The 25,898-nt window shown below is 39.2% G+C and overlaps 1 protein-coding gene across 9 annotated transcripts in view; it reads right to left on the reverse strand.

The window, feature by feature from the left end:
• The window catches only part of CNTRL (centriolin), a 90,600-nt gene that overhangs the window by 47,465 nt on the left and 17,237 nt on the right, over positions 1–25,898 (reverse strand). For 6 of the 9 annotated variants that reach the window (XM_069575228.1, XM_069575225.1, XM_069575229.1 and 3 more), the window contains exons 6-13: positions 24,901–25,087; positions 21,912–22,105; positions 15,555–15,674; positions 11,986–12,214; positions 10,631–10,740; positions 8,422–8,616; positions 2,686–2,839; positions 1,450–1,670 (exon numbers count right to left, since the gene is read on the reverse strand). In XM_069575228.1, the coding sequence (XP_069431329.1) occupies positions 1,450–1,670; positions 2,686–2,839; positions 8,422–8,616; positions 10,631–10,740; positions 11,986–12,214; positions 15,555–15,674; positions 21,912–22,105; positions 24,901–25,087 (1,410 nt within the window). Of the gene's footprint in view, positions 1–1,449; positions 1,671–2,685; positions 2,840–4,535; positions 4,756–8,421; positions 8,617–10,630; positions 10,741–11,985; positions 12,215–15,554; positions 15,675–18,798; positions 18,851–21,911; positions 22,106–24,900; positions 25,088–25,898 lie in introns of those variants that run through there. The other 3 variants (XM_069575231.1, XM_069575230.1, XM_069575233.1) reach the window with 3 other exon arrangements.

A 25,898-nucleotide genomic window follows, 5' to 3' on the forward strand; every position in this document is an offset into this window, starting at 1 on the left:
AAAATATACATAAAATCATGTAAAATTAAATATGAGATAAAGCAAACGTGGTAAAGTATTACTCGGTGATTCTGAATGGAAATTACAGTGAGTAATTCTTGCAGCTCTCCTGTGTGCTTGAAATCGTTTCAAAATTGAGGCTTTTACAGAACGACAGTCAGATGGCAAGCATGCGGTGTGATGGCAGCCTCACACTGCGGGTGGAGCAGAAACTCACAGAGTGAACATGGACAGCCATTCGATGACGTCTAGTGAACTGGAGGAGGCGCACATACCTTGACCCCCAGTCCCCTGTAAGCACAGTCCCCATGCTCCGGATGTATGTAAGAATGTCACTCTCAGTATCATAATAGCGAAAGACTAGAAACCATCTCAATATCCCCCAAGAAGAGGATGAATAAGCAATAAATTCTGCGGTACACACAGACAATGGGATGCTCCAAACATCAAAATAAATAAAGTAGAGCTAACTGTATCAATGTGCGCAATTCTCAAAAGTATAAACATGAAGGAAGAAAGGAAGTGGCCAAAGAATACACTATGTGCTTTTTATATAAATCCTAAAAAGATGCTAAACAGTACTACATATTTGTATAGATGGACACACATAAAATAAAAGAAGAGATATACAGGGAAATAATAGCCATACCCAGGGTTTTGCTACTTCTAGGAGGCAGTACACAGAGGGCTTCAAGTATGTCTGTTTTATTTTTTAAGCTGAGTTGTTGGTACATGGTGCTAAATATTTTTGATATTCTTTTAAAACACATTAATTCAAATTTCCAAAGACAGCCCTACTGGGGATGAGGTTTGGGAATCTGGATTCTCTTGCAGTATAAAGTTTGCCAAACAACTAAAACAAAGCAAGTGAACTCTCTGAATGAATGTCAACAAACCAAGCATGGAAGGTTTAATTTACGACGCTGTGTCCATCTTGTCATCTGTAAAATAACACTAACATCATGAAGTAATAACAATAAGAAAAATTATGTTGTACTTAATTTTGCTGCACAAATAATAAAATATGAACATCTAATATAGTAATTATAATAGCCGCTGCTAAGTCGCTTCAGCTGTGTCCGACTCTGTGCGACCCCGTGGACTGCAGCCCACCAGGCTCCTTTGTCTATGGGATTTTCCAGACAAGAGTACTGGAGTGGGTTGCCACTGCCTTCTCCTATTATAATAGCTACACTTTCTTATTCTTTCAAGCTATTTGAGCACAGTACTTTTCAGGGATAGAAATTCTGCTAAAATAATCTTCCTTTTCTTAGTAAAGTAAAAAAAGTCATTCCCAGCACATCACAAAGGGGAAAAAAGCCCAAAACACAGGACAGCCACTGCCGCTTCTGCCACTTCCAACCGCAGCATCGCCAACGTCCTTAACTTCATTTGGGCACCATCGACTTCTGAGGCTAAGGAGAGCAGACAGGAAGAGACAAATCATACCTTCCTCATGTTTTCTGCGTCTAAGGCAACTATTTCCAGTTGGTCCCTTTCCTGCTCGACCTCGGTCAACCTTTGCAGCAACACCTCTTTCTCATCCTGCAGCCTTCTGCACTCGCTCTGGGCCTGAGCGGCCTGGCCCTTCACAGTCCCCAGGTACTCTTGCAGCCCACTGATGACACCTTCCAAGTCCTTCTTCAGGGCTTCATTTGCTGCTATCTGGCCTAAGCAAGACAGAGAAAGGGGAGGTGATGGTCTATACAAGAAGATGCTTTCAGGATACATTATTACTGCATTTAGACTCCTTAGCTATTTGTTACTAGCTAAGAATGAAATTTGATTCTAATAATGATTTCCTACTATCTTATTTTTCATATTTAAGATACAATAATAGCTTCCCCCCTATTATCCATGGTACGGGAGTATCAAGCACGTATACAATAAAAATAGTATAATCACTGGCATTGCTTATGAAATGCTTTAATTCATGCTGTAAAAAGTTTCAAGTAGTAATTTCCAAATAAAATAATGAAGAATGTGCAACAAAACTGAGCTCTTACTACTGGACACGGAACAGAACCAAGTCAAAGCCAAGATCAGCAGCAGTAACCTATAACCTGAAGACTTAAAAAAACCACCACCAATCACATCCTGGGTGACTGCCTACTATGTCCAGGCACTTTATGAACACTATCTCATTTAAACCTCTCTAAAACTAAATGATCACGACAAAAATAACTTGTCCCAGGTCACACAGCTGATAACAGTAAAACGAGGCCTGGGATCTTTTTACACCAAGTCAAGGTTCTCATCACTACAGTCTAGTATCTTCCTCTTCCACTGTTTCAGCAATGCCACGATTTAAATTTGCATTCCAAAAATAGATTCTAAAATTCTTTTCTGCACTCTCCTTATAACCAGACACTGAGTGCTTGATAGCAGGGATAAGTCACAAGGATTTTATGCCTTAGAAGAAGACAATCACATACCAGTGTTTATCATGATCACGTATGCACTTCCTGCCACAGTGACCTGACTCACTAGGACATCAACCCAAGAAAACCAAAATAAAAATTTTTAACTTTATTAAACATTTTTGAGAACTCTGTAAATGTTTCACTATCAAATACTAGCACTAACAGCTGAAGCATATTCAGCTGATATTTGGATTAACGCCTGTCATTTGTCTTTTACTAACACTGAGACTGATAGACCTCAAGTCCTGCTTAGAATTCTCACCTTCAGTAAGCTGTTGTTCAAGGTCCTTAATCTCTTCAGTTTCTCTAGCAATTCTAGAAAGTATCTCGTCCAAACGGCTTTCAAGTTGTTTGTACTGCTTGTTCATAATGTCAAATTGTTGTTCTTTACCCCTTTTCTGAGCCTTCATATGGCACTATATAGAAAAAAAAATCCAAATTCTTTTAATGTTTATAAAAATAATAATCCTTAATAACACTTCTAAGGAAGAATGGAAAAGAAAATGTAACGATTTGCATCTGTTCTGTGTCAGACACTGTGTCGTTTTCACATGAGCTGCTTTCTCTGAGACCCCAGGGACTGCAGCGCGCCAGGCCTCCCTGTCCATCACCCATCCCTGGGGCTTGCTCAGCCTCATGTCCATCAAGTCAGTGATGCCATCCAACCATCTCATCCTCTGCCGTCCCCTTCTCCTCCTGTCTTTAATCTTTCCCAGCATCAAGGTATTTTCCAACGAATCAGCTCTTCGCATCAGGTGGCCAAAGTATTGGAGCTTCAGCTTCAGCATCAGTCCTTCCAATGAATACTCAGGACTGATTTCCTTTAGGATTGACTGGTTTGATCTCCTTGAAGTTGAAGGGACTCTCAAGAGTCTTCTCCAACTCCATAGTTCAAAAGCATCAATTCTTTGGCACTCAGCATTCTTTATGGTCCAACTCTTACACCCATACATGACTACAGGAAAAACCATAGCTTTGACTAGATGGATCTTTGTCAGCAAAGTAATGTTTTTATAATATTTTGGGGGGGATAGAGACATGAAATAAACTCTTCCTTAGAATTCAATTTTATTTCCAATTCTTTATACAAAGAAACATTTTGCTTTTAAGTTCTATAAACTGGGAGTTGAGAGAGACCTCAAAGACCATTTAGGCCAGTGATCCTCAAGACGGAGGGCCCTAGGGAGGCACGCCCTTCTCCTCCAACCACTACATATATTCCTGGTAGAAAAAAAGCTTTCACACACCCACATCGACCTTGACAGTCACTGCTTTAGGGAGCTGCTGCTAACTGAAAGGACTGGATTGCATTTCTCAGGTGTGCTGGGATAAAAACCTGAGAACCAATGCTCTAGTCTACCTCTTTCTTTCACGCATGAGGATGGAATCTCAGGTCCACCAAATGACTTGCCCAGGTCTCCTCAGGCGACTGTTCATATGGAGACAAAATGATTCCCCAGAGAACCTGTGTCCTCCCACACACACTCTCAGAGCTCTAGCTTGCCCCCACAGGATCAGAGGAACAGGACAAAAATAAATCAAGAGAAAGTGATCAGGAGAAAGAGCTATATCCATCTGAGTAACAAACTCCATTCTTCTCAAGTCTAAGACTGTAATTTCACTATAAAAGAACAGTCCTCAGCTTTACATGCTGTTGCCTCCAAAGACAAGAAAGAAAGTCTCTTCATTTCTGAAGAACAGATGAGAGCCAGCTTGACTCAATGGGATTTTCAAAACTCCTCCTACTCTCCCAAAATACCCATCTGAAATCTTTCTCAAAAGGTAACTAAAGATAAAAGCTTAAATTCTAAGTAAATTTAGGATTTTTGTGGCTCAGAGTAAATTTTTAAAATCTTCTGCCCTCATACTTGTATCAATAAATCTTAAAAATTCACCATTAAAACTTCTACTGAAATCTCTACATGCAGGACAAAAAATTAGTTCAATACGTCAATGATCTGCATTAAACACATGGGAGCAAAAGTATATTCAGCGATTTTCCCTACCGTGGAGCTCACAATAGAGGTATTGTAAAAACAGGAACTTACATCTCTGACTCCTCCTCCTTTCTAAGTCCTCGTACAGAGATCGAGAGAGAGAAAATGGTCATACCTTAACTTAGAATGTGTCCTGTTAAAACTGAGCCGTTGAGAACAGAGGAGCTGTGGGCGGAACGCTTTCTAATGTTGCCTTGAAACTCATGTGCACTTCCCTCTCTGACAGCCACATTTTTGTAAGCGCCTCCGAGCCTCTAACCTCCCAGCACTTCAAACCACATTCCTGGCGGAGGCTGAGCGGCAACCCAGCCCGTCCAATCGCAAGCAGCCTCTGCAAGCAGGTCCCACCCTCCACGCTTTAAATCACAACACAGGAAGCTCCCCCAGGCCAATCACGAAAACGTCTGCAGCAGATTACCACAGGCTGACTGCCTCTAGGGGTACTGTTACCTTTTGCTTCCGTAGGGCATAGCTAGATAGTGAACAGGGATACAAATCCCCCCTTGTTACATTTGTTCCTTGTTCCTCTGATATTTCTACTTCTGTGAACCGTTTTCTCTAACTAAAGGGATTTGATTTTTACATAGTATCTTTTGCTTTTGAAAACTAGTTAAATGCTTGCGTTTGTTGAAAACTTGATTAGGCTTGGCACTGATTTAATTTTAAAAGTAATTAAGCTCTTTAGATTTGTAACTCCTTTGTGAGGAGAAAGTCATCTAGTAGCGTAAGCATGGGCTCTGCCTCTTCCTAAAAGAGAGACTTGGGAAATCATTTCAGTTCAGTTCAGTTTAGTCGCTCAGTCGCGTCCCACTCTTTGTGACCCCATGAACTGCAGCACGCCAGGCCTCCCTGTCCATCACCAACTCCCGGAGTTCACTCAGACTCACGTCCATTGAGTCAGTGATGCCATCCAGCCATTTCATCCTCTGTCGTCCCCTTCTCCTCCTGCCCCCAATCCCTCCCAGCATCAGAGTCTTCCAATGAGTCAACTCTTCACATGAGGCGTCCAAAGTACTGGAGCTTCATTCAGCTTCAGCATCAGTCCTTCCAGAGAAATCCCAGGGCTGGTCTCACTTTTATCTTATTTGTTGTTGTTCAGTCACTAAGTTGAGTCTGATTCTTTTGTGACCCAATGGACTGTATGTAGCCCGCCAGACTCCTCTGTCCATGGAATTTTCCAGGCAAGAATACTGGAGTGGGTTGCCATTTCCTTCTCTAGGGGATCTTCCCGACCCAGGGATGGAACCCACATTGCCTGCATTAGCAGGCAGATTGTTTTTTAAATCACTGGGAAATAGGGAAGTCCCCCCCCCCCTTTTCTTTTTCTTTTTACTCTTATGCAAGTTAAAAAGTCACCAATCTCATTTGGATGCTGTAATAAAATAAAGTTCCTCACAGTATATCCTAAAACCAAGCGCAATGCAAGACACATCACTGTCACTTAATACGTTTCTCATCATATCTCATTTACCGCTTTCTGATCTGTCAAGCTTTTACTTTTAAATTCTATTTGCAATTCAGAAAAATACTTCATCTGATAATAAAGGTTAGTCTATATCTGCAGAAAAATATGCGCAATACCATGCTTCTTTCCCTCTTGCTAAAATGTTCACATTTTGCAGCAATAAAATGGGGGCCAGACACTAGCCAATAAGGTAACTTTGTACAAACCAGAAAAAAAATGCTCCTTCTGGGTAAATGAGCGAAACAGACATCCTCTGGTACTGAGACTAAAGCTACAGCCCTAGAACTGAACTTCAGGAGTCTTAAAATCTGGCCTGCATGCTTTGTCTCCACTGATACACTGATTGTGACAACCTTCAAAACTTGCATGCCTTTCCTACTTTTCATTTAACCTCTTTCTATATGTAATACTTTACAGACACCCAGTGTGTATTAGACTCCCTGTATGCCAAGACTATCACAGTTGTTTGTTGAAAGCAAACAGACAATCTAGGGTGTAATTACACTCATAGATCACAGAACTCAAACAGGGAGGAAAGGAGCTTTGTTTGGGTAGTAGCTATAGGCCTGTTCTTGACTATTTTCCTTAATGCAATCATTCTAAACGTAGTATTGACCCCTGGGGATACAGTTCCTGTCCTTAGAGGCCTTACACAGGGTGGTCAACTTTTGAGCAAATAAATGTGATAAGGGAAGACATTATAGGCCATCAGTTCAGTTCAGTTCAGTTCAGTTGCTCAGTCGTGTCCAACTCTTTGTGACCCCATGAATCGCAGCACACCAGGCCTCCCTGTCCATCACCATCTCCCGGAGTTCACTCAGACTCACGTCCATCGAGTCCGTGATGCCGTCCAGCCATCTCATCCTTGGTCGTCCCCTTCTCCTCCTGCCCCCAATCCCTCCCAGCATCAGAGTCTTTTCCAGTGAGTCAACTCTTCTCATGAGGGGGCCAAAGTACTGGAGTTTCAGCTTTAGCATCATTCCTTCCAAAGAAATCCCAGGGTTGATCTCTTTCAGAATGGACTGGTTGGATCTCCTTGCAGTCCAAGGGACTCTCAAGAGTCTTCTCCAACACCACAGTTCAAAAGCATCAATTCTTCAGTGCTCAGCCTTCTTCACAGTCCAACTCTCACATCCATACATGACCACAGGAAAAACCATAGCCTTGACTAGATGGACCTTAGTCGGCAAAGTAATGTCTCTGCTTTTGAATATACTATCTAGGTTGGTCATAACTTTTCATCCAAGGAGTAAGCGTCTTTTAATTTCATGGCTGCAGTCACCATCTGCAGTGATTTTGGAGCCCAAAAAAATAAAGTCTGACACTGTTTCCACTGTTTTCCCATCTATTTCCCATGAAGTGATGGGACCAGACGCCATGATCTTCATTTTCTGAATGCTGAGCTTTAAGCCAACTTTTTTGCTCTCCTCTTTCACTTTCATCAAGAGGCTCCTTAGCTCCTCTTCACTTTCTGCCCTAAGGGTGGTGTCGTCTGCATATCTGAGGTTACTGATATTTCTCCCGGCAATCTTGATTCCAGCTTGTGTTTCTTCCAGTCCAGCATTTCTCGTGATGTACTCTGCATAGAAGTTAAATAAGCAGGGTGACAATATACAGCCTTGACATACTCCTCTTCCTATCTGGAACCAGTCTGTTGTTCCATGTCTAGTTCTAACTGTTGCTTCCTGACCTGCATACAGATTTCTCAAGAGGCAGGTTAGGTGGCCTGGTATCCCCACCTCTTTCAGAATTTTCCACAGTTTATTGTGATCCACACAGTCAAAGGCTTTGGCATAGTCAATAAAGCAGAAAGAGATGTTTTTCTGGAATTCTCTTGCTTTTTCCATGATCCAGCAGATGTTGGCAATTTGATCTCTGGTTCCTCTGCCTTTTCTAAAACCAGCTTGAACATCAGGGAGTTCACGGTTCACGTATTGCTGAAGCCTGGCTTGGAGAATTTTGAGCATTACTTTACTAGCATGTGATATGAGTGCAGTTGTGTGGTAGTTTGAGCATTCTTTTGCATTGCCTTTCTTTGGAATTGGAATCAAAACTGACCTTTTCCAGTCCTGTGGCCACTGCTGAGTTTTCCAAATTTGCTGGCCATATTATATATTATTTAAAATCTCTAATTTTTCATGTGGGCTTCCCAGTGGCTCAGTGGTAAAATATCCGCCTGCAGTGCAGGAGATCAGGTTCAATCTCTGCATTGGGAAGACTCCCTGGAGAAGAAAATGGCAACCCATTCCAGTATTCTTGCCTGGGAAATCCCAGAGGAGCCTGGCAGGTCAGAGCTTGGTCACGCAACAGTCAGATATGAGTTAGTGACTAAATGAAAACAACAAACAATATGTATATACAGACATGTTATATATACACACACACACATAAACACGTCGCTCACATTTGTGCATCAAAGTAAGAGATTTTCAGAAAGGACTCTGAGGCTAAAAATGATGAGACATAATATCTATTAACAGAAGGAGTGATATTCTCACCCCCACAGACCAAGCCAAAGCTCTCTTCATTTACTTACGTGTTTTGGGTCTTTGGAATCCAGACTATCAATAACTCTTTGGAGGTCCTTGATCTCCTCCTGCTTTTCAGCAATTTCTCCTCTTTGCTTTTCCATCTGCATTTCTAGATCAAGAGCTTCCTGGCGTAATTTATTTAAAAGTTGTATCCTACCACTCAGCTGCTTGAGAAGAAAGTCTTTCTCTGCTTCTGAAATCTAATTCCCCCCACACCCCAATACACAATTAGCAAAGGACAGAAACACTGATTTTCAAATTTATGGAAAACAACTAGCACAATTTTAAAAAAGTATAATTGCATGCTCTATCAGATTTTCTTAGCAAAAGTAAAATGTAAGAGTTATCTCGGCAATCCATTCCTAGCTTACACTTTTATCTTTATTACACGTAAAAATGTTTATTTTACAAGAGCTTATGAGAAAATAAATGCAGGTAGTAATGAAACTTTTCATTCTAGTACAAATAACATAAATTATTAATAATAATAACCATAGCCTTAATGGTAGTTGACTTTAGCACTTACCCTTGTATTAGAATATAAAACTGACAGTGTAATTAAAAGCCTTTATTATAAGGCTTTATTATATTTAAAAATATAAATATTGTAAAAATATTTAAATAACTCACTTAAAATAGTTTTTTCCTAAGTACATTTTATAAGGATCTATTTACTTAAATATTTTGTACATTATTTACTTCTATCAATTTATCTATATAAAGCTTTGGCCAGTGCTGTTTTAAAACATTCTTATTTAATTATTCTTATAAATCATAAATTCTTATAAACTACTCTTGACAGCTCTGTCTGCCTCGTCTCCCACTTTCAATCCTTTAACTCCCGCCATTTCTCCTTCCAGATTTTTACCTAGTCTCCTTTCTCTCCATGACTACCACCACCTTTGTGGTCCAAGCCATTATCGTACCCCGCCGGCACGAGACAACAACCTCCAAACCAATGTACTCATCTCCATTCCGTCCATCTCTCTCAACCCACTTCATCTCATCAAGCAGGGGAGCGACCTTACAAAGATACAAACAAGACCAGCCACTCTACCACCTAAAGTCCTGCAAAGGTCTCCTATTCCATTCAGGATAAATTCATACCCCTTAAAAGGGTCTGTGATGCCTGGCACACGCTTGAGCCTCATCTCCCACACACTCTCCCTCACTCTGCAGAGGGCTCTTCAGTCTGAAGCCTTCTGCACACTCTGTCACCTCTGCCTGGAGGCCTCGCTGGCTCCCTGCCACGCTCTCCCAGCCTGACTGTTGCCTCCTCAGCGAGGCCTCTGTGGGCCGCCACACTCGGCATCCTTTCTGTCGTTTCTCCTAATTTTCGTTTCTTCCCTCCCTACAACCTATGCTGTTTACCTACACATTTCTGCTACACTTATTTTTACTATCTATTGCCTACTTCCTGTCCCTGTGGGAGGAACACAGCTGCTCATTACTCAGGGCGCAGCCCAGTCAGCAACGGCCACACAAACCTGAATCAGTTTCTGGTTACTAAACAATCTGAAAGTAACACACAGAGTATCTTTTTAAAAGAACAGATAACTTGGACTTCATGTTCTTTTCTACTTACTATGGTGTGAATACAGTTACCATCATAATTTTGAACTATTGATTTTTAGAAGTTGCAAATAATCAAAACCTTCTACATACTTAAAAACCAAAATGTCAGAATATTTCCTTTTTTGAACTCTCTTCCTATTCAGCTACGTCCCAGGTTTTGAGCTGTTTACTTCTTCATGACATCGTCTTTTTACATACTACATTTTATATCATTTATATTTTTGCTGCCTGTGTTTAATAATGTTATTACAGAGATGTCTTCTGGCTCTTAATCTAGGTCCCAGGTAAGATCTTAATGCTGGGGACTGTTTAATTAAATTAAGAAAGATATTAGGAAGCTGCTTCCCTTGATAAATTAGACACTTTCATAATAGAGTAGATGGAATGTATCTTTTTTACATAAAAGTAACGTATACCTGTACAATCTATAAAATGCTAATAGGATGTCATCCTGAATGGTAGGAAATGAAATTGGAAAATGCTAGAACCACGTCTGACTCTGAAATTTGTTATTCCACAATTAAATAGGCAGCACTGATGTAAAGACTGTTTGAAGACGGTCTTTACACAGTTGTGAAGAGGGAAGCACGCTTCACTCTCGGCGTGTCCTCTCAGCAATACAGCTTTACGTTCACCTACTTTTTTAAGCTGTACAGCTTCTTCCAGTTGTTTAAATTCTTCAGTGGCTCTTAAAATTTGTTGTTCTGCCTTTTCTATTTCATCATGCAGTTCTGATAGTCGAGCTTGTGCTACAAATTTAAAAACCATGCACACAGACACACACAAGAAAAATATTTAATTCTCAAATTTCTACCCTTTTCTTAGCAATAACTTCCCCAATTAAATTCTGTAATTATACATCACATGCATAAAAAAAGTAATTGCTGATGAAGGTTTTCCTCTCTATTAATCTATAGAATAGTTTCATGATATGATAAAGAGCTATAATTGATCCATTGACTTGTAAAATTCTTAACATAACAGGGGCTTTACTTGATAGTCCCCAGATTAAGGAACTTTTGAGAGACTAAGGATTTTACTTGAAAATATGTACTTACAAATGACTTTCTGCCTCGAGTTTCCAATTCCTCTCTCCCTCCCTCCTTCCCCACCTCCTATGGAACCGTGAGCCCCGTGAAGCTGGCCAGCACAGGTGGCTCATGCAGTCTGCCTTTCCCTTCCAGAGCCTTAAGGAAAGCGCACGCAGACATGGCAGCCAGCCTCGTTTCTCCTGTCTCCAGGTCAACCTCTACTGGCCTTCTGAGTTCTTCCATTTAGCTGCCAACCAGCTAAATGGGAAGACGGACGACTAATCTCACTGACTGAGATCCCCACAATGGGCCATGGTTACCAGTGAGATAGACGCGTGAACTCAAGACTGCTTTCTAATTCTTTCATATGCATAGAGCTAAGTGGGTAAGTGCATTCAAACTCTGCCATTTGGACGGTCTCCAAGTGTCCCCTTGGGATGATTTCTTTCTCTTTATGACTTGCCAGGAAGTGGTAAGATTCCTTGAATTACATGATTTGGGAGGCAACTGAGGAGGTGGAGTGTGGGACAGGTCAGGAGAGTCAGAAGTCAGCCCTGGACCCAAGCCTAAGAAGAATACACTAATCCCGCTTACCCAACGCACTGCTTCAGGTTTTAGCAGCATGCACAGGCATCAATAACTGTACTTGCTTCAATTACTAACTGTGCCTTTGAATGTGCAGGTCCAATGGTGAGAACAATCTGTTGTCACGACAACCAGATTTAAGCCTTCTTGGAGCCCCTGGACATGTTGCCAAATTATGGTCAGATTTTAATTCTCCCTCCTAACAGGAATGATTAAAAAATAACCTGCTCAATCAATCACTACTTTTGTTTTAAACTTCTCATGTAAACACCATCATAATAAATACCTTCAGCATGTTTAACTAGAAGAATTTAAAAAGTCAGCATATATATTCAGTCTTTTTACATATTTAAAGAATTCAAAGTAACTTGTTTTAACCTGTACTTATTTTGTTCTCTTTGTCTTCCAGCTCCGTGTCCAGTGGCATACGGGCTTTCAAGTTCACATGCTCGTTTCTAAGTTGCTCCCCTTCCTCTGGCTCCATCCTCTTTATCTCGACTGGCTGGGCCTTATCTGCAATGTAACTCTCTGTAGCGAACATATTTCTCTTGTATCTGGACTTGCCAATGTAAGGGCTTTCATCTGGGGCTTTATCGATGTCAACATACTGAAAACAAAATAAACAGAGCTTATGCTTACTAAGTAACTGCTATGCAGTCAAGCGACGTTTTTTGTTTTATTAGTGAAGAATATAGCACAGAATTGCCTAAATACTAATCTTACATACAGAAGTTAAAAATATATATGATTATATACAGAATTCTTGTATCTTATTCTTAATACTAAAAAGGAACTAGAACAAAAAAATGGTCTCAAAAAGATTCCTCTTCCTATCCCTGAAGAGTGAGCTGGATTGATTGATTATGGAAGTACCTACAGATATGTGCTTTTTTAAGTACTGCTCAATCTCTCAAAGCAGATCTCTCAAAGCCAACTCCTGTATTGTGGTTTCTTGGCTGGCATATAAGTAAAATCTCAGTCTAATAAGTTTTAATTACTTAATTTTTACTAAATGATATATGATATTGATTGGAATCACTGGATCTTGGAAGTTAAATGGCTTTCCATTACAGTGACATTTATGGTATTTGTATAAATGACTGATGAATAGTGAACCCAGTGATTCCTGAACAAACAATACAGGCATACGGCTATGCCATGGACACTAAAGCAGGCAGTGCAGTTTTCCTGGAAGTTTGGATTTAAGGAAGCTGAAACTGCTAGACCATTCTGGTATGACCTAAATCAAATCCCTTATGATTATACAGTGGAAGTGAGAAATAGATTTAAGGGACTAGATCTGATAGAGTGCCTGATGAACTATGGACTGAGGTTTGTGACACTGTACAGGAGACAGGGATCAAGACCATCCCCATGGAAAAGAAATGCAAAAAAGCAAAATGGCTGTCTGAGGAGGCCTTACAAATAGCTGTGAAAAGAAGAGAGGTGAAAAGCAAAGGAGAAAAGGAAAGATATAAGCATCTGAATGCAGAGTTCCAAAGAATAGCAAGAAGAGATAAGAAAGCCTTCTTCAGCGACCAATGCAAAGAAATAGAAGAAAAGAACAGAATGGGAAAGACTAGAGATCTCTTCAAGAAAATTAGAGATACCAAGGGAACATTTCATGCAAAGATGGGCTCGATAAAGGACAGAAATGGTATGGACCTAACAGAAGTAGAAGATATTAAGAAGACGTGGCAAGAATACACGGAAGAACTGTACAAAAAAGATCTTCATGACCCGGATAATTACGATGGTGTGATCACTCATCTAGAGCCAGACATCCTGGAATGTGAAGTCAAGTTGGCCTTAGAAAGCATCACTACGAACAAAGCTAGTGAAGCTGATGGAATTCCAGTTGAGCTCTTTCAAATACTGAAAGATGATGCTGTGAAAGTGCTGCACTCAATATGCCAAAATTGATTGCTGAAGAAGGCTTTCTTATCTCTTCTTGCTATTCTTTGGAACTCTGCATTCAGAGGCTTGTATCTTTCCTTTTCTCCTTTGCTTTTCGCTTCTCTTCTTTTCACAGCTATTTGTAAGGTCTCCCCAGACAGCCATTTTGCTTTTTTGCATTTCTTTTCCATGGGGATGGTCTTGATCCCTGTCTCCTGTACAGTGTCACAAACCTCAGTCCATAGTTCATCAAGCACTCTATCTATCATATCTAGTCCCTTAAATCTATTTCTCACTTCCACTGTATAATCATAAGGGATTTGATTTAGGTCATACCAGAATGGTCTAGCAGTTTCAGCTTCCTTAAATCCAAACTTCCAAAATCCAAATTGGGAAAACTCAGCAGTGGCCACAAGACTGGAAAACGTCAGTTTTCATTCCAATTCCAAAGAAAGGCAATGTAAAAGAATACTCAAACTACCACACAATTGCACTCATCTCACATGCTAGTAAAGTAATGCTCAAAATTCTCCAAGCCGGCTTCAGCAATATATGAACCAGGAACTTCCAGATGTTCAAGCTGGTTTTAGAAAAGGCAGAGGAACCAGAGATCAAAATGCCAACATCCGCTGGATCATGGAAAAAGCAAGAGAATTCCAGAAAAGCATCTATTTTTGCTTTCTTGACTATGCCAAAGCCTTTGACTGTGTGGATCACAATAAACTGTGGAAAATTCTGAGAGAGATGGGAATCCCAGACTACCTAACCTGCCTCCTGAGAAATCGGTATCCAAATCAGGAAGCAACAGTTAGAACTGGACATGGAACAACAGACTGGTTCCAAATAGGAAAAGGAGGACGTCAAAGCTGTATATTGTCACCCTGCTTATTTAACTTCTATGCAGAGTACATCCTGAGAAACGCTGGACTGGAAGAAACACAAGCTGGAATCAAGATTGCCAGGAGAAACATCAATAACCTCAGATATGCAGATGACAGCACCCTTATGGCAGAAAGCAAAGAGGAACTAAAAAGCCTCTTGATGAAAGTTAAAGTGGAGAGTGAAAAAGCTGGCTTAAAGCTCAACATTCAGAAAACGAAGATCATGGCATCTGGTCCCATCACTTCATGGGAAATGGATGGGGAAACAGTAGAAACAGTGTCAGACTTCATTTTTGTGGGCTGCAAAATCACTGCAGATGGGTGATTGCAGCCATGAAATTAAAAGACGCTTACTCCTTGGAAGAAAAGTTATGACCAACCTAGATAGTATATTCAAAAGCAGAGACATTACTTTGCCAACTAAGGTCCATCTAGTCAAGGCTATGGTTTTTTCCTGTGGTCATGTATGGATGTGAGAGTTGGACTGTGAAGAAGGCTGAGCACTGAAGAATTTTGAACTGTGGTGCTGGAGAAGACTCTTGAGAGTCCCTTGGACTGCAAGGAGATCCAACCAGTCCATTCTGAAGGCGATCAGCCCTGGGATTTCTTTGGAAGGAATGATGCTAAAGCTGAAACTCCAGTACTTTGGCCACCTCATGTGAAGAGCTGACTCACTGGAAAAGACTCTGATGCTGGGAGGGATTGGGGGCAGGAGGAGAAGGGGACGACAGAGGATGAGATGGCTGGATGGCATCACAGACTCGATGGACGTGAGTCTGAGTGAACTCCGGGAGATGGTGATGGACAGGGAGGCCTGGTGTGCTGCGGTTCATGGGGTTGCAAAGAGTTGGACACGACTGAGTGACTGAACTAACTGATCAAACTACAGTTCTTAGTGAGATAACTGAGCATTAGAAGGTTGCTCTGGGTTACAAATATGGATGTGGGCAAATATCATTTTAGGGCTTTTAAACTCTTATGGACACTGCTCTATCTCACTGACCTAGGTCATTCACAGATTGAACCAAGATACATTTATTCTGCTGATATCCTCATAATATGAATATGATTAACAATAAGATATTTTTAAACATCACCACTACCCTGCCCTCCCCTGCCCCCTTCTATCCCGTCTTTAATTTGGATTACTACAAAATTAAAATAACTCACCTCTGAGGGATAATAATTCAGTGGCTCAAATTTAGCATCGATTTTATAAAAAGCCAACTCCTGTTCCAGTTCGTACTGTTTTTGACATGCTCGCGTTAGTTCCATGGTCTTCTGTCTTAGCTGTTGGCCCAGTTTGATAAGAAACAACACACAGATTCAATAAGTTAGTGTAAAGGTGGACTGGTGTGGCAAGTTCTAATCATAACTGATTATTAGATTTCAAAAAATCCCACTGCAGATGGAACATTAAGAGCATTTTATCTTAATTCTAAAGTATTATAAAAAATGAAATACAACATTATCATTTCATAAGAGATCACATAAGAGACCTTTGAAGTTTATATGTTATTTTAGGATGTAATGAAAAGTTTTTTAAAAAATCATTTAAATTTGTTTTATCCAAATGTGAAAATAATCCTTAACAATTATTTTTAAGTAACTAGTCTACTAAGTATCTGCTTCCTGATTTTTCCAATAATTGGTACTAATTTACTTAATTTATTTACAACAGCTTCATGGATAGGCATGATATTAGACATTAATTACAAAGAAATTAGAAGGAGTGGGGAGGATGAAAGTAGGAAATTGGCTCTGACTGGTGCGCTGCCCTCGCTGTCTTATCTCAGCTATGACTAACAACAGCTTGGTCCTAAGTGCTCAGAGCATTATGTTTGTAATAGAGGATAAGGGATGCAAACAAGCTCAATCAGATCCAAGTATATGATGGTATTAAACTTTTAATAAAGTAATCCTACCATATTACAACTCCTCAGTTATTCTTGGAAATTTTAGGAGCTAAAAGAAAACAAATCATCTAATCTAATCTTCTGAATTTATAAATAAACTACAAATGCCCAAGTATTGCTTTTGTTTTTTGCCAGAGCTCCAGATTTGTTTCTAATGAGCAGCCAAGTCTAAAAACAACTGGCCTGTATGAGGGTCTTTCACTTTCAGCTACTTCGTTTCCCTTCTATTTCCTATGCAGGGCCCCATTTCACTCAGTTCACGTTTTCCAATTTCCCCGTCCCTTTTTTCTCTTTTGATGGTCTTAAGACTTTATTAAGCACAGTAGAAAAGCTTCTGTACACACATATATATAAATATATGAATGACATATATGTTTTAGAAAACTTACGAAGTCTTGCCTAATTAAAAAATTTATGACATTTTGATTCCACGTTTGACAGTACGACTAGAATGCTAGACTTCTAATTTAAAACAATATGCAACAAGCAGCAAAGGTTTACTATATAGCACAGGGAACTATGGTCAATACCTTGTAATAACCTATAATGGAAAATAAACTTTAAAATAACACACATATATATGTATAACTGAATCACACACAAAAAAGAATTCTACTTTTTGAAATTTAGTAATGCTTATCTTTTGCCAGTTTTTCTACATGTCCTGTGGACATCTAATAACAATGCATGAGATAAAAAATTTTTAATATATTTGTGTATAATATGTTAATATAGATTAGTTAAATATAAAGCTATTATATTTAAATTAGTAATGACATCACTTAAGATGCTCCTATTCTTATTTTTTCTGCACTTGATAAAATATTCTCAGAGAAATGTATCAATATGATTATGAATTTTTTCTTTTCCCTTATATTTCTTCTGACTTTTGCTTTATATCTTTCTTTGTTTGCTGTTAAGGTGCCAATGGTTTATGATATCTTCTTTGTGAATTGTACCTTTTGTCATTAAAAATATTCATCTTTGTTTCATTTAAAATAAATAAATTTAAAGAAGAAACTGAATCCCAGATTGGTTAACTGACTTGCCAGATGTTAAATAATTAGTGGTAGAAATTAAATATTTTATTAACTACCAGTACCAGCTCCCTTTCTACTAAACCAATTCTTGATTCATTTCAAAGGTCCACTAAGTGATTTCTGCTTTTTCATTGCCCCCAGCATCCAACGGTAGATACTAGACAAAAAACATGCATGCAGAAAGACTTCTTTAATATGAAAACGCAAGCTGAAGAGAATAGACACAGAACATTTTATAAGGCCCACGAAACCAAAGTCGTGCATGACTCAGCTTTCAGTCACCTCCTGACTATCGACCTGAGGGGAAGCAAGGCTAACGGGGATAACAGGCAATCCTGACTGAGAACTCATGGGATGCGAGACTCTATGCTAGGCATCTGGCATGTGCTATCTCACTAAATCTTCACAACCACCCAATGAGATGACGAGAGCTGCACAGAGAGGTTAAGTAAGTTGCCCAGCTGCACAGTTGGTAGTGGAAGAGGCAGAGCTCAATTCCAAGTCTCCTGATTTCAAATCTAACACTCTGTTATACTACACTGCCTTCCATGTCCTGCTGTGGGGTGCTAAGCGCATTACCCACACAGATGCTTTCACCAGTGCTCACGAGTCCCTGAGTCTCAAGAAAGCAACTCACAACCCACAGTGTCAACGACTCTTGGGCTCTGCTCCTCAAAGGTCAGTGGCAGTGCGTGCTCGGTTGCCCAGTCGTGTCCGACTCTTTGCGGCCCCATAAACTGTAGCCTGCTAGGCTCCTCTGTCCATGGGGTTTTCCAGGCAAGAGCACTGCAGCGGGTGGCCACTGCCTTCTTTGGTGGCAGTGGGGAAAAACAAATGTGACTGGACCATGGAGAATACATGAATTGGCCTCTGCAGACAAATATAGTCTGACCTTTGAACAATGCGGGTTTGACTGAGCAGGTCCACTTACACGTATTTTCCAATAGTATTTACTGTAGTACTAGACGGTTAGTGGTTGGTTGAATCCACGGACACCAAGAAACTAAGGATAGTGGGGGTCAACTAAAAGTTTTACATGGGTTAACCCCCATGTTGTTCAAGGGTCAACTTTACCAATAAATACTTTGTGTCTTTTACAGCAGTAGGCTTAGCATACAGTAGGCACTCAATAAATGTCCATTGAAGAAATGAATAAATGAGAACAAACTGGGAGTCTAAGGCCCTGTAAAGTAGGGTAGTCACAGTATTAGTTGTGGATAATCAAGAGTTGACTGAACTTAACATATTTACCAGTAGGAAAAATAATACAAATTCTTTTCCCCACATTCATACTCACTCTCCTATGTACACATTCATTAAAAAAAAATATGTACACACACAAGCACATTTCTCGAAAGGCAAGCCAGTTTCAAAACTTAAAATGGACGTAAGTCTATTAACACAAGTTACCATGCAAACCGTGAAAACCAGTGTACGATTCAGCCCTGGACAGACTACCTTTAAGGAGGAATGAAGAATCGGCAGACAAGGGTCTGCAAGAAGCCAAGACAAGGGCTAAAAGGAGAAAGAAGCAGACGGACAGCATCACCTGGAGAATTCTAGAGAATGAGGCTGTGACACTGGAAGCTGCTCTTTACTGACAACTTACCTTGGGAAGATATGCTTATTAACACCTGCATTATTTTTATATGGGTGCATTTTATCATCATCCTACCTATGAGTTTCAAATTTACTACCATATTACTTAATTTAGTTCATTTTAAAGCATTTTCAGATTCATAACCTCACTTAGTCACAGGGCAGGTAAATAGTCCTCACTTTAAAACTGGGGAAACAAGAACAAGAGTTAAATAACTTAAATAATTTGAAAAAGACAATGAGAAATATTAATATGAAAGTTAATTATTTGTGGGTGGCAGGAGAGAAGGACCATTACAGGTTAAATGACCACCAAAAGTTTTCCTTCAATGCTATTATGTTTCATTTAGAAGTTAATTTGCATACTACATGAGGAATTACTTCATGAAACTAGAATATTTTACAACTATAGATGATATTACCACCAGACATTCTGCATAAGATAAAGGAAAATGTTTTTCAAATATAGGTTCTTAAAATAAGACACAGAATTATTTTTTCTAAACATAGAACAGTTCTTTGGAATCATAAAATAACAAATAAAACAAGATGAATTTAAAGAAGAAATACAAAATAGCTAATAAATATATATTCAGTACTTCAATAACTAAAACATTGTGAAATTAAAGCAGTGAGATTCTATTTTTTTCTACTCTATTTACAAGTTCAAAATAATATCAACTGAAGGACTGGGTTCCTTCACCCATTCCTATAGAAGTGTGAAGCAATTATAAGCTTTTTGAGGGGTGCATTAACATTAACCAAAATTAAAAAATTTTAAACGTACAGTGATTATGCTAAGGAATTATGAGTATGAATGCATAAGGCATAAAGATTTTTTTTAAGTAAGATTTTATCTACAGTTCTGTTCCTAATAACAAAAAAGTGGCAGCAACCTAAATATTCAATAGATTGAATAAATTACAGAAAACCCATATAACAGAACACAAGACAGACTTTGAAAAGAAAAAGAACTTATGTGTGTGTGCATATACGTGCGCACACATGTACATGCGAATGTAGTTTTAACTTGGAGAGCTGGCCAATGATATACTGTTTTATTAAAAATGAGAGGCAGAATTTTAAAAATATACAGTAAGATCCTTTTTAAATCAGAAAACACTCAAAGGTATATATATGTCTATATATATTCAATTACATGTGTAATTAATATATATTACATAAGCATAGAAAACAAAATGGATCCATATTAACCTCCAAAGACTGGGATAGGAAAGAATGAAACCTTCATTTTCCACTGTATACATTTGTGTTGTCTGAATTTGGTATAATAAACATATTAACTTTGTATATAATGTGATTTAAATAGTTAACGATAAAAATAACATAAAGACTTAAAAAACAGCCCAGTCTGTCTTCTAATCAAAAATAGTTACAGAAAAGAAACAGCAAAAACTGTTGATTTACAAAACATTTATTTATAGCACAAACATATCAACATTATAAACAAACAAAAGAGAAAACTAGGTAACTGTAAGAACTCCTAATTTGGGATAGCACGTGATTATAAATACAAATGGGAGGGGACATGGGTAAACCCAAGGCTGATTCATGTTGATGCTTGGCAGAAACCAATGCAATACGTTAAGCAATTATCCTTCAATTTAAAATAAATAAATACAATACTTTGCCAAGGTTTTCAACAGGTTGACTAACATGCATGGAAAATCTCAGCATATGGAAATTATAATCTTCCTTTATCTTAGTAATAAAAGTGAATTTTATATTGTCAGAAAAGATCAGTAACTCAGGAAAATTTATTAAATGTTCACAAATGTAATGCGATACTGAAAACTTACCACAGTAAGTACTGGTTTTATTTTTTAAGTACTGTTTTTTGTATTTTAAATACAAACATTAAGGGATGGCACAAAGAGCTCCCTGCTAAAATGAAACTGACTGTAGTAAGCCTTCAATGATCCATTCCATTCTGGAAAGGAGCACGGCAGATGTACGCGTAAGACCACTGATAACCACTGAAGTATTAACATCATATACAACCTGCTACGGTAGGCATATTTGAAAACTACCTTCAAATAAAAGGCATACGAAGAAAGCCACAAATGTTACGAATATTTGACTAATAAAGCTGGGGAAGCTGTCCTTATTTTTACCATGTCCCCCACTGATAAAGAAGTGCTCAAGAAAGAGGTATGTAGACTTTAAGCAACGATTTCTCTCTCCACACAGAGAAGGGAACGTTTTTCCCCCCTTGTTTAAAAATGCAAGTGTTTAGGCAGAATTCTTGTCAACAAATCAAGTAATTAAGCCAGAATGCCAATTTTGAAAGAGGGACACCAAAAAAAAAAAATTAACTGTATAAAGGATTCTATTAATTATAAGAGAAATACAGTTCTTTGAAGTTATGCTTAGATCAGAGGAAGAATTGTCAAATGAAAAAAAAAAAAAAAAGAGTACCAACAGCTGTTTTTTCCTTCAAGGAAAGTAGCCTAATAATTTTACAGGATCAGATTCTCTAGGTTGAAGAAGTCTTTTAAGGTGATTTAGTCGTCTCCCTGACTAATTTTTTTTTTTAATATTTTTCCTAAACCCTGAGTACATGCCTATTTCAGTGAGAGCAAACACAATCAGAGTCATCACATTTTATCTCAAGACAGCTATTAGATTTCCTCTTCATTACTAAATGAAAAACTGCTTCCCTATAATACTAGTTGCCACTTAATTTTATGTCTTGGGCGCTTCATCAGTAACTCCAGCCCCTCTTCCATGAAACAGCCCTTTGACTGTCTGCAGGCTTGGGGCACAGTCCCAGACAGCACGCATCTTCTGGGCAGCCATACCATGCAGTGAGCAGTCAACTGCAGCACACTACTTCTGTTAAACCACATCCTCGCCATTCTACGGCCAGGAAGTTGTGTTTTCAGACCTAAGAACAGAGAATTTTCTATTTCAAGAGAATACAGTCACAGCAATGTAAAATATGGACTTACCAGTTCATTTTTCGTGTTAAGGTTACTCTCGAGCTCCTCACAGCTCTGTTTTTGTAGCATAGCCTCCTCTTTTAATGATCTGTTCAATTTATCTTGATTTTTAATTTCTTCAAGGAACTGTGCTTGTTTGCTTTTAAGCTCTTCAGTTTCCATCATCTTCTTCTCCAGGTCTCTTTCCAGTCTTTCTACCTCTTCTACCAGTAAAAATTGAATAGTTTATGAATCATTATATTTTCTATTTGAAGAAGGGCAGGACTATTTCTTAAATAACAGCAGAAGAAGTCTTAGAATAGTAAAAATACAATTCTACTTTTTAAATTATTCACTATAGTTTAGGGAAAAAAAGACTATTTTGAGCTAGAAAGTGATTTATACTAAAAGGAAGGAAGGCATAATCATCTGGATAACGATTTTAAAAGATAATACTTTAATTCCAAGCATCTGTGTGTTGATAAATGAGGTGGCTTTTTCCAAGTCTCTTAGAAAAAACATGCAAAATTTTATTTGATATTAGTGATTACACTTTGAAGGATGTTGCAAGCGGGCTTACAAAATAAAATACCACATTGTCCTGCATGGCAGGTGGATTCTCTACCAGCTGAGCTTCCAGAGAAGACGTCTCAAGAATCCTTCTAAGGCTTCCTATGATGCTTAGGATAGGACCCAAAAGGTTTTCATCAAGAACTGACACGGCTTTTCATGATTTGGTCCCAAATCCCCTCTCCAGCCCTGTTTTCAAGCACACATTTCTGAAATGATTCCACTTCTTCAGTTTTCTGATGCCTGTTCTCATCTGCAGGCTTTTATTCACACCTTCTGTCCGGAACTGTCTTCCTCTATCTCCTACCGGCCTATTTTGCATCCTCCAGGTTTGGTTTTTTAATATAAAACACTATGAGAAGCCAACCCTGACTCTACCCTCCCCAGATAAGAGGCTTCTCAGGAATGCTATGATGCCACCCTGCACCTCTGCTGTGGCCCTCATCACAGGGGGGTTGCTGTCTGCCTTCCCAAGAGCTCAGCATCACTAAAAGCTCCTCATTAACACTCAAAGCTGCGAATGAATCATAGGTACTTTAAACACTTCCCGCAACTTGACTTCTCTTTGCTTCATTTATGTTTTTTAATGATTCCAAAACATCACCTTCTGGGAAACAAATGTTGAGTTAGGGGATCCCAAACTAATAAACGTTTACCACATTTCTGAAGTGTTGGATCAAACCACATGAAACCGCTGTTTTTATCAATAAACAAGGACTAACATCAATTTCAAATGGTTGAACATACAGGTTCATGGCCTGTAACTATTACACAACTATTGTGTTAGGCTACTTCATATCTTCCTCTTCCTTTCAAAACTCCCATACTCCTATTTTCTTTTTTCAGTTGATGAGCTCATACTTTATTAATAAGACAGACCCCATCAGTAGAAACTCCTCATTTTCTTAGCCCCAAAGCAACAAAACTAACACCTACACACATCTTCTCTTCCTTCTGATAGAGAAAGTGTCCCACCCCACTTATCAAGAGACATTCTTTATTCTTCTGTGGTCTCATCTCCTTGTCCTCCCAAGGACCAAAGAAACTAAGCCATGATTTGTTTCTTCACTTAACTCTTGAATATTCTGCTTCTTTGATTACCAGCTTTGATGCTTCTGACAATTTCCTGGTGTGGAAGTGATTGGTGAAATTTTTTAAACTTTTTAAAACTCACTTATTAGGTACGAGGGGAGAGAAACTGTGGGAGGAAATTTCAAATCTTTATCCAAATGTCTTCCTCCCATCCCTTCTTCAATCTGTAACCCAGCATTTGTTCCAACCGCTCCTTAACTGCTCTCGTCAAGCTCATCGCTACGCTGCCAGGGCACTTCTCTGTGTGCATCCTTCTCCTTCCGTCTCTGTGACACTCCACACAGTCGACCACTTCCTCTTCTGAAAACTTCAGACTTTTGCAACCCACTACTTCCTGGTTTTCTCCTCCCTTGATGGCCTCTCTTTCTGTTTTCTTAATTGGCTCCCCTTTCTGCTCTCCCCAACGGCTGCCTGAGAGAGCTAGTTGATTCAGGTGGAATTAAGTATCATTTTTATGCTGACGACTCCCAAATTTACATCTCTAGGACAGATCTCTTTGAAATGCAGACACACATTTCTGATTCTCTTCTTGGCTGCCTCACAGACATTCAAACTCAGAGTTCTAAGTTCTCCCATTTTTACCAGAAGCTTGAGGATTATCTAATCCATTAGAAAGTGCTGCTGATTCCGCTTCCAAAGTGGATCTGTGCATTCCACATCTATCATCTAAATACAGGCCACCAACATTCCTAAGCCAATAGCCTTCTAACACGCCCCTTTATCACCACTTCGCCCTGCTTTAAGTCATTCTCCATCCTGCATCAGAAATAATCTTCTTAACATACAACACCTGTTTAAATGCTGTCAGTGCTTTCTGCTGTGCCTGGAACACACCCAAAGCCCAGGCCCTGTGTCATCTTGCCCCTGCCTCTCCAAACTTGAACCTGAGCTATCCTCCTGTCAGATTAGTCTTCTTTCTGTCCCAACCCACCAGCCTCTTCCCAACGGCAAAGTACAAGCTTTTCCCTCTCTCTCACCCTCTTCTGCCTTTGCCTTCAGCTTGTATGTCACTTCTTCAGAGAGCCATCCCTTTACACCACTTTTCAAAAAGGGGTTCAGCTCTGTTCCTTTGTCTGGCTTTAGTTGTTTGTTGTCTGTCTTTTCCACTGGAATGGAAGCTGCATGAAGGCCAGTGCCTTATGTCTTGCTAGCCCTATCTTCAGTGCCACATACAGAGCCTGGCTCACAGCACAGGCCTGATGAGTACTCGCTGAGTTCACTGATCTGTGGTGCCATTTTCTATGCCAATTTTAATAGCATTATAAAGTTAATAACAAATATATCTTTTCTGAATTGTTTCTGAAAATAAATTCCTCTCCCATCCAAATTTAGTTTTTAAAAAAATATGTCACCTTACCTAAACTGAATCTCTCAAAAGCTTCTTGCCTGTCCTGAGTGGTTACTGGCCGACCTTCCAAACTTTCCAGGGATCGGAGGTGAAAAATGGTGAACTGAAGGTAATGCGGAAGGGTCACAACTGGATTTTCAGCTAGGATCAGAGAAGTCAAATCTTGAAGTGGTTTCAATTTGCTTACATCTTGGAGCTAAAATGATACGTAATATTATTATTGGCATAATTGAATTTAAACATCCTAAACATACCTAAGGGAAGTAGTAAGTCAAGGAAATTACAATTATCATGACAAGGAACCTATTCATAAAACCCATTATCCAATGGTAGTTTGAACGGCGGGACAGAGAGGAATATCTGAGGACCTAGAATGTATCAAGAGCTATATCTGGCACTTTCCACATGCCATGCCATCTGTGACTCCTCACAGAAACCTATGACATAGCGTCTGAATTCTATAGATCATGAAACTGAGGTTCAAAGAGTTTAGGTGACTGTTCAAAGCTCAGAGAGTATATGTGAATGAAATAGGATTTGAATTCAAGACTGGGTAACTCTAATCCTATTATCTTTTCATTACTCTGAATGAACAAATCAAAAATATAAATGGCTATAAAAGACAAATTTTATAAATCTTCAGATAACTGTTATAGTTGATAATTAAAAGAAATAAGGATACATAGAAACATTCACAGTCCTGAAGTGAGATTTTTACATTTATCCAGAGAGGGATTTTAAAAGGTTGAGAAATACTACTACTAATAGCCAGCGCAAACAAATCTCCCCGAATGGATGCTCTTGTTGAACGCAATTCAAATACGAACTGAGATGAGTGAGTGTACAAAACTAGAAATAGTAACAGATAAGCATTTATTGAATGAGCTTCCATACAGTTAACAGTATTAACTAGGGATCAACTACTTTAGGAACATGTGTGGCTGCCTCCTCCCATCACCCGCTAAACCCCAAGCTCTCCAAGGTGACGCTGTGCAACGCGGCGTGGG

Source organism: Ovis canadensis, chromosome 2 (genome assembly GCF_042477335.2).
Source record: "Ovis canadensis isolate MfBH-ARS-UI-01 breed Bighorn chromosome 2, ARS-UI_OviCan_v2, whole genome shotgun sequence".
NCBI lineage: Eukaryota > Metazoa > Chordata > Mammalia > Artiodactyla > Bovidae > Ovis > Ovis canadensis.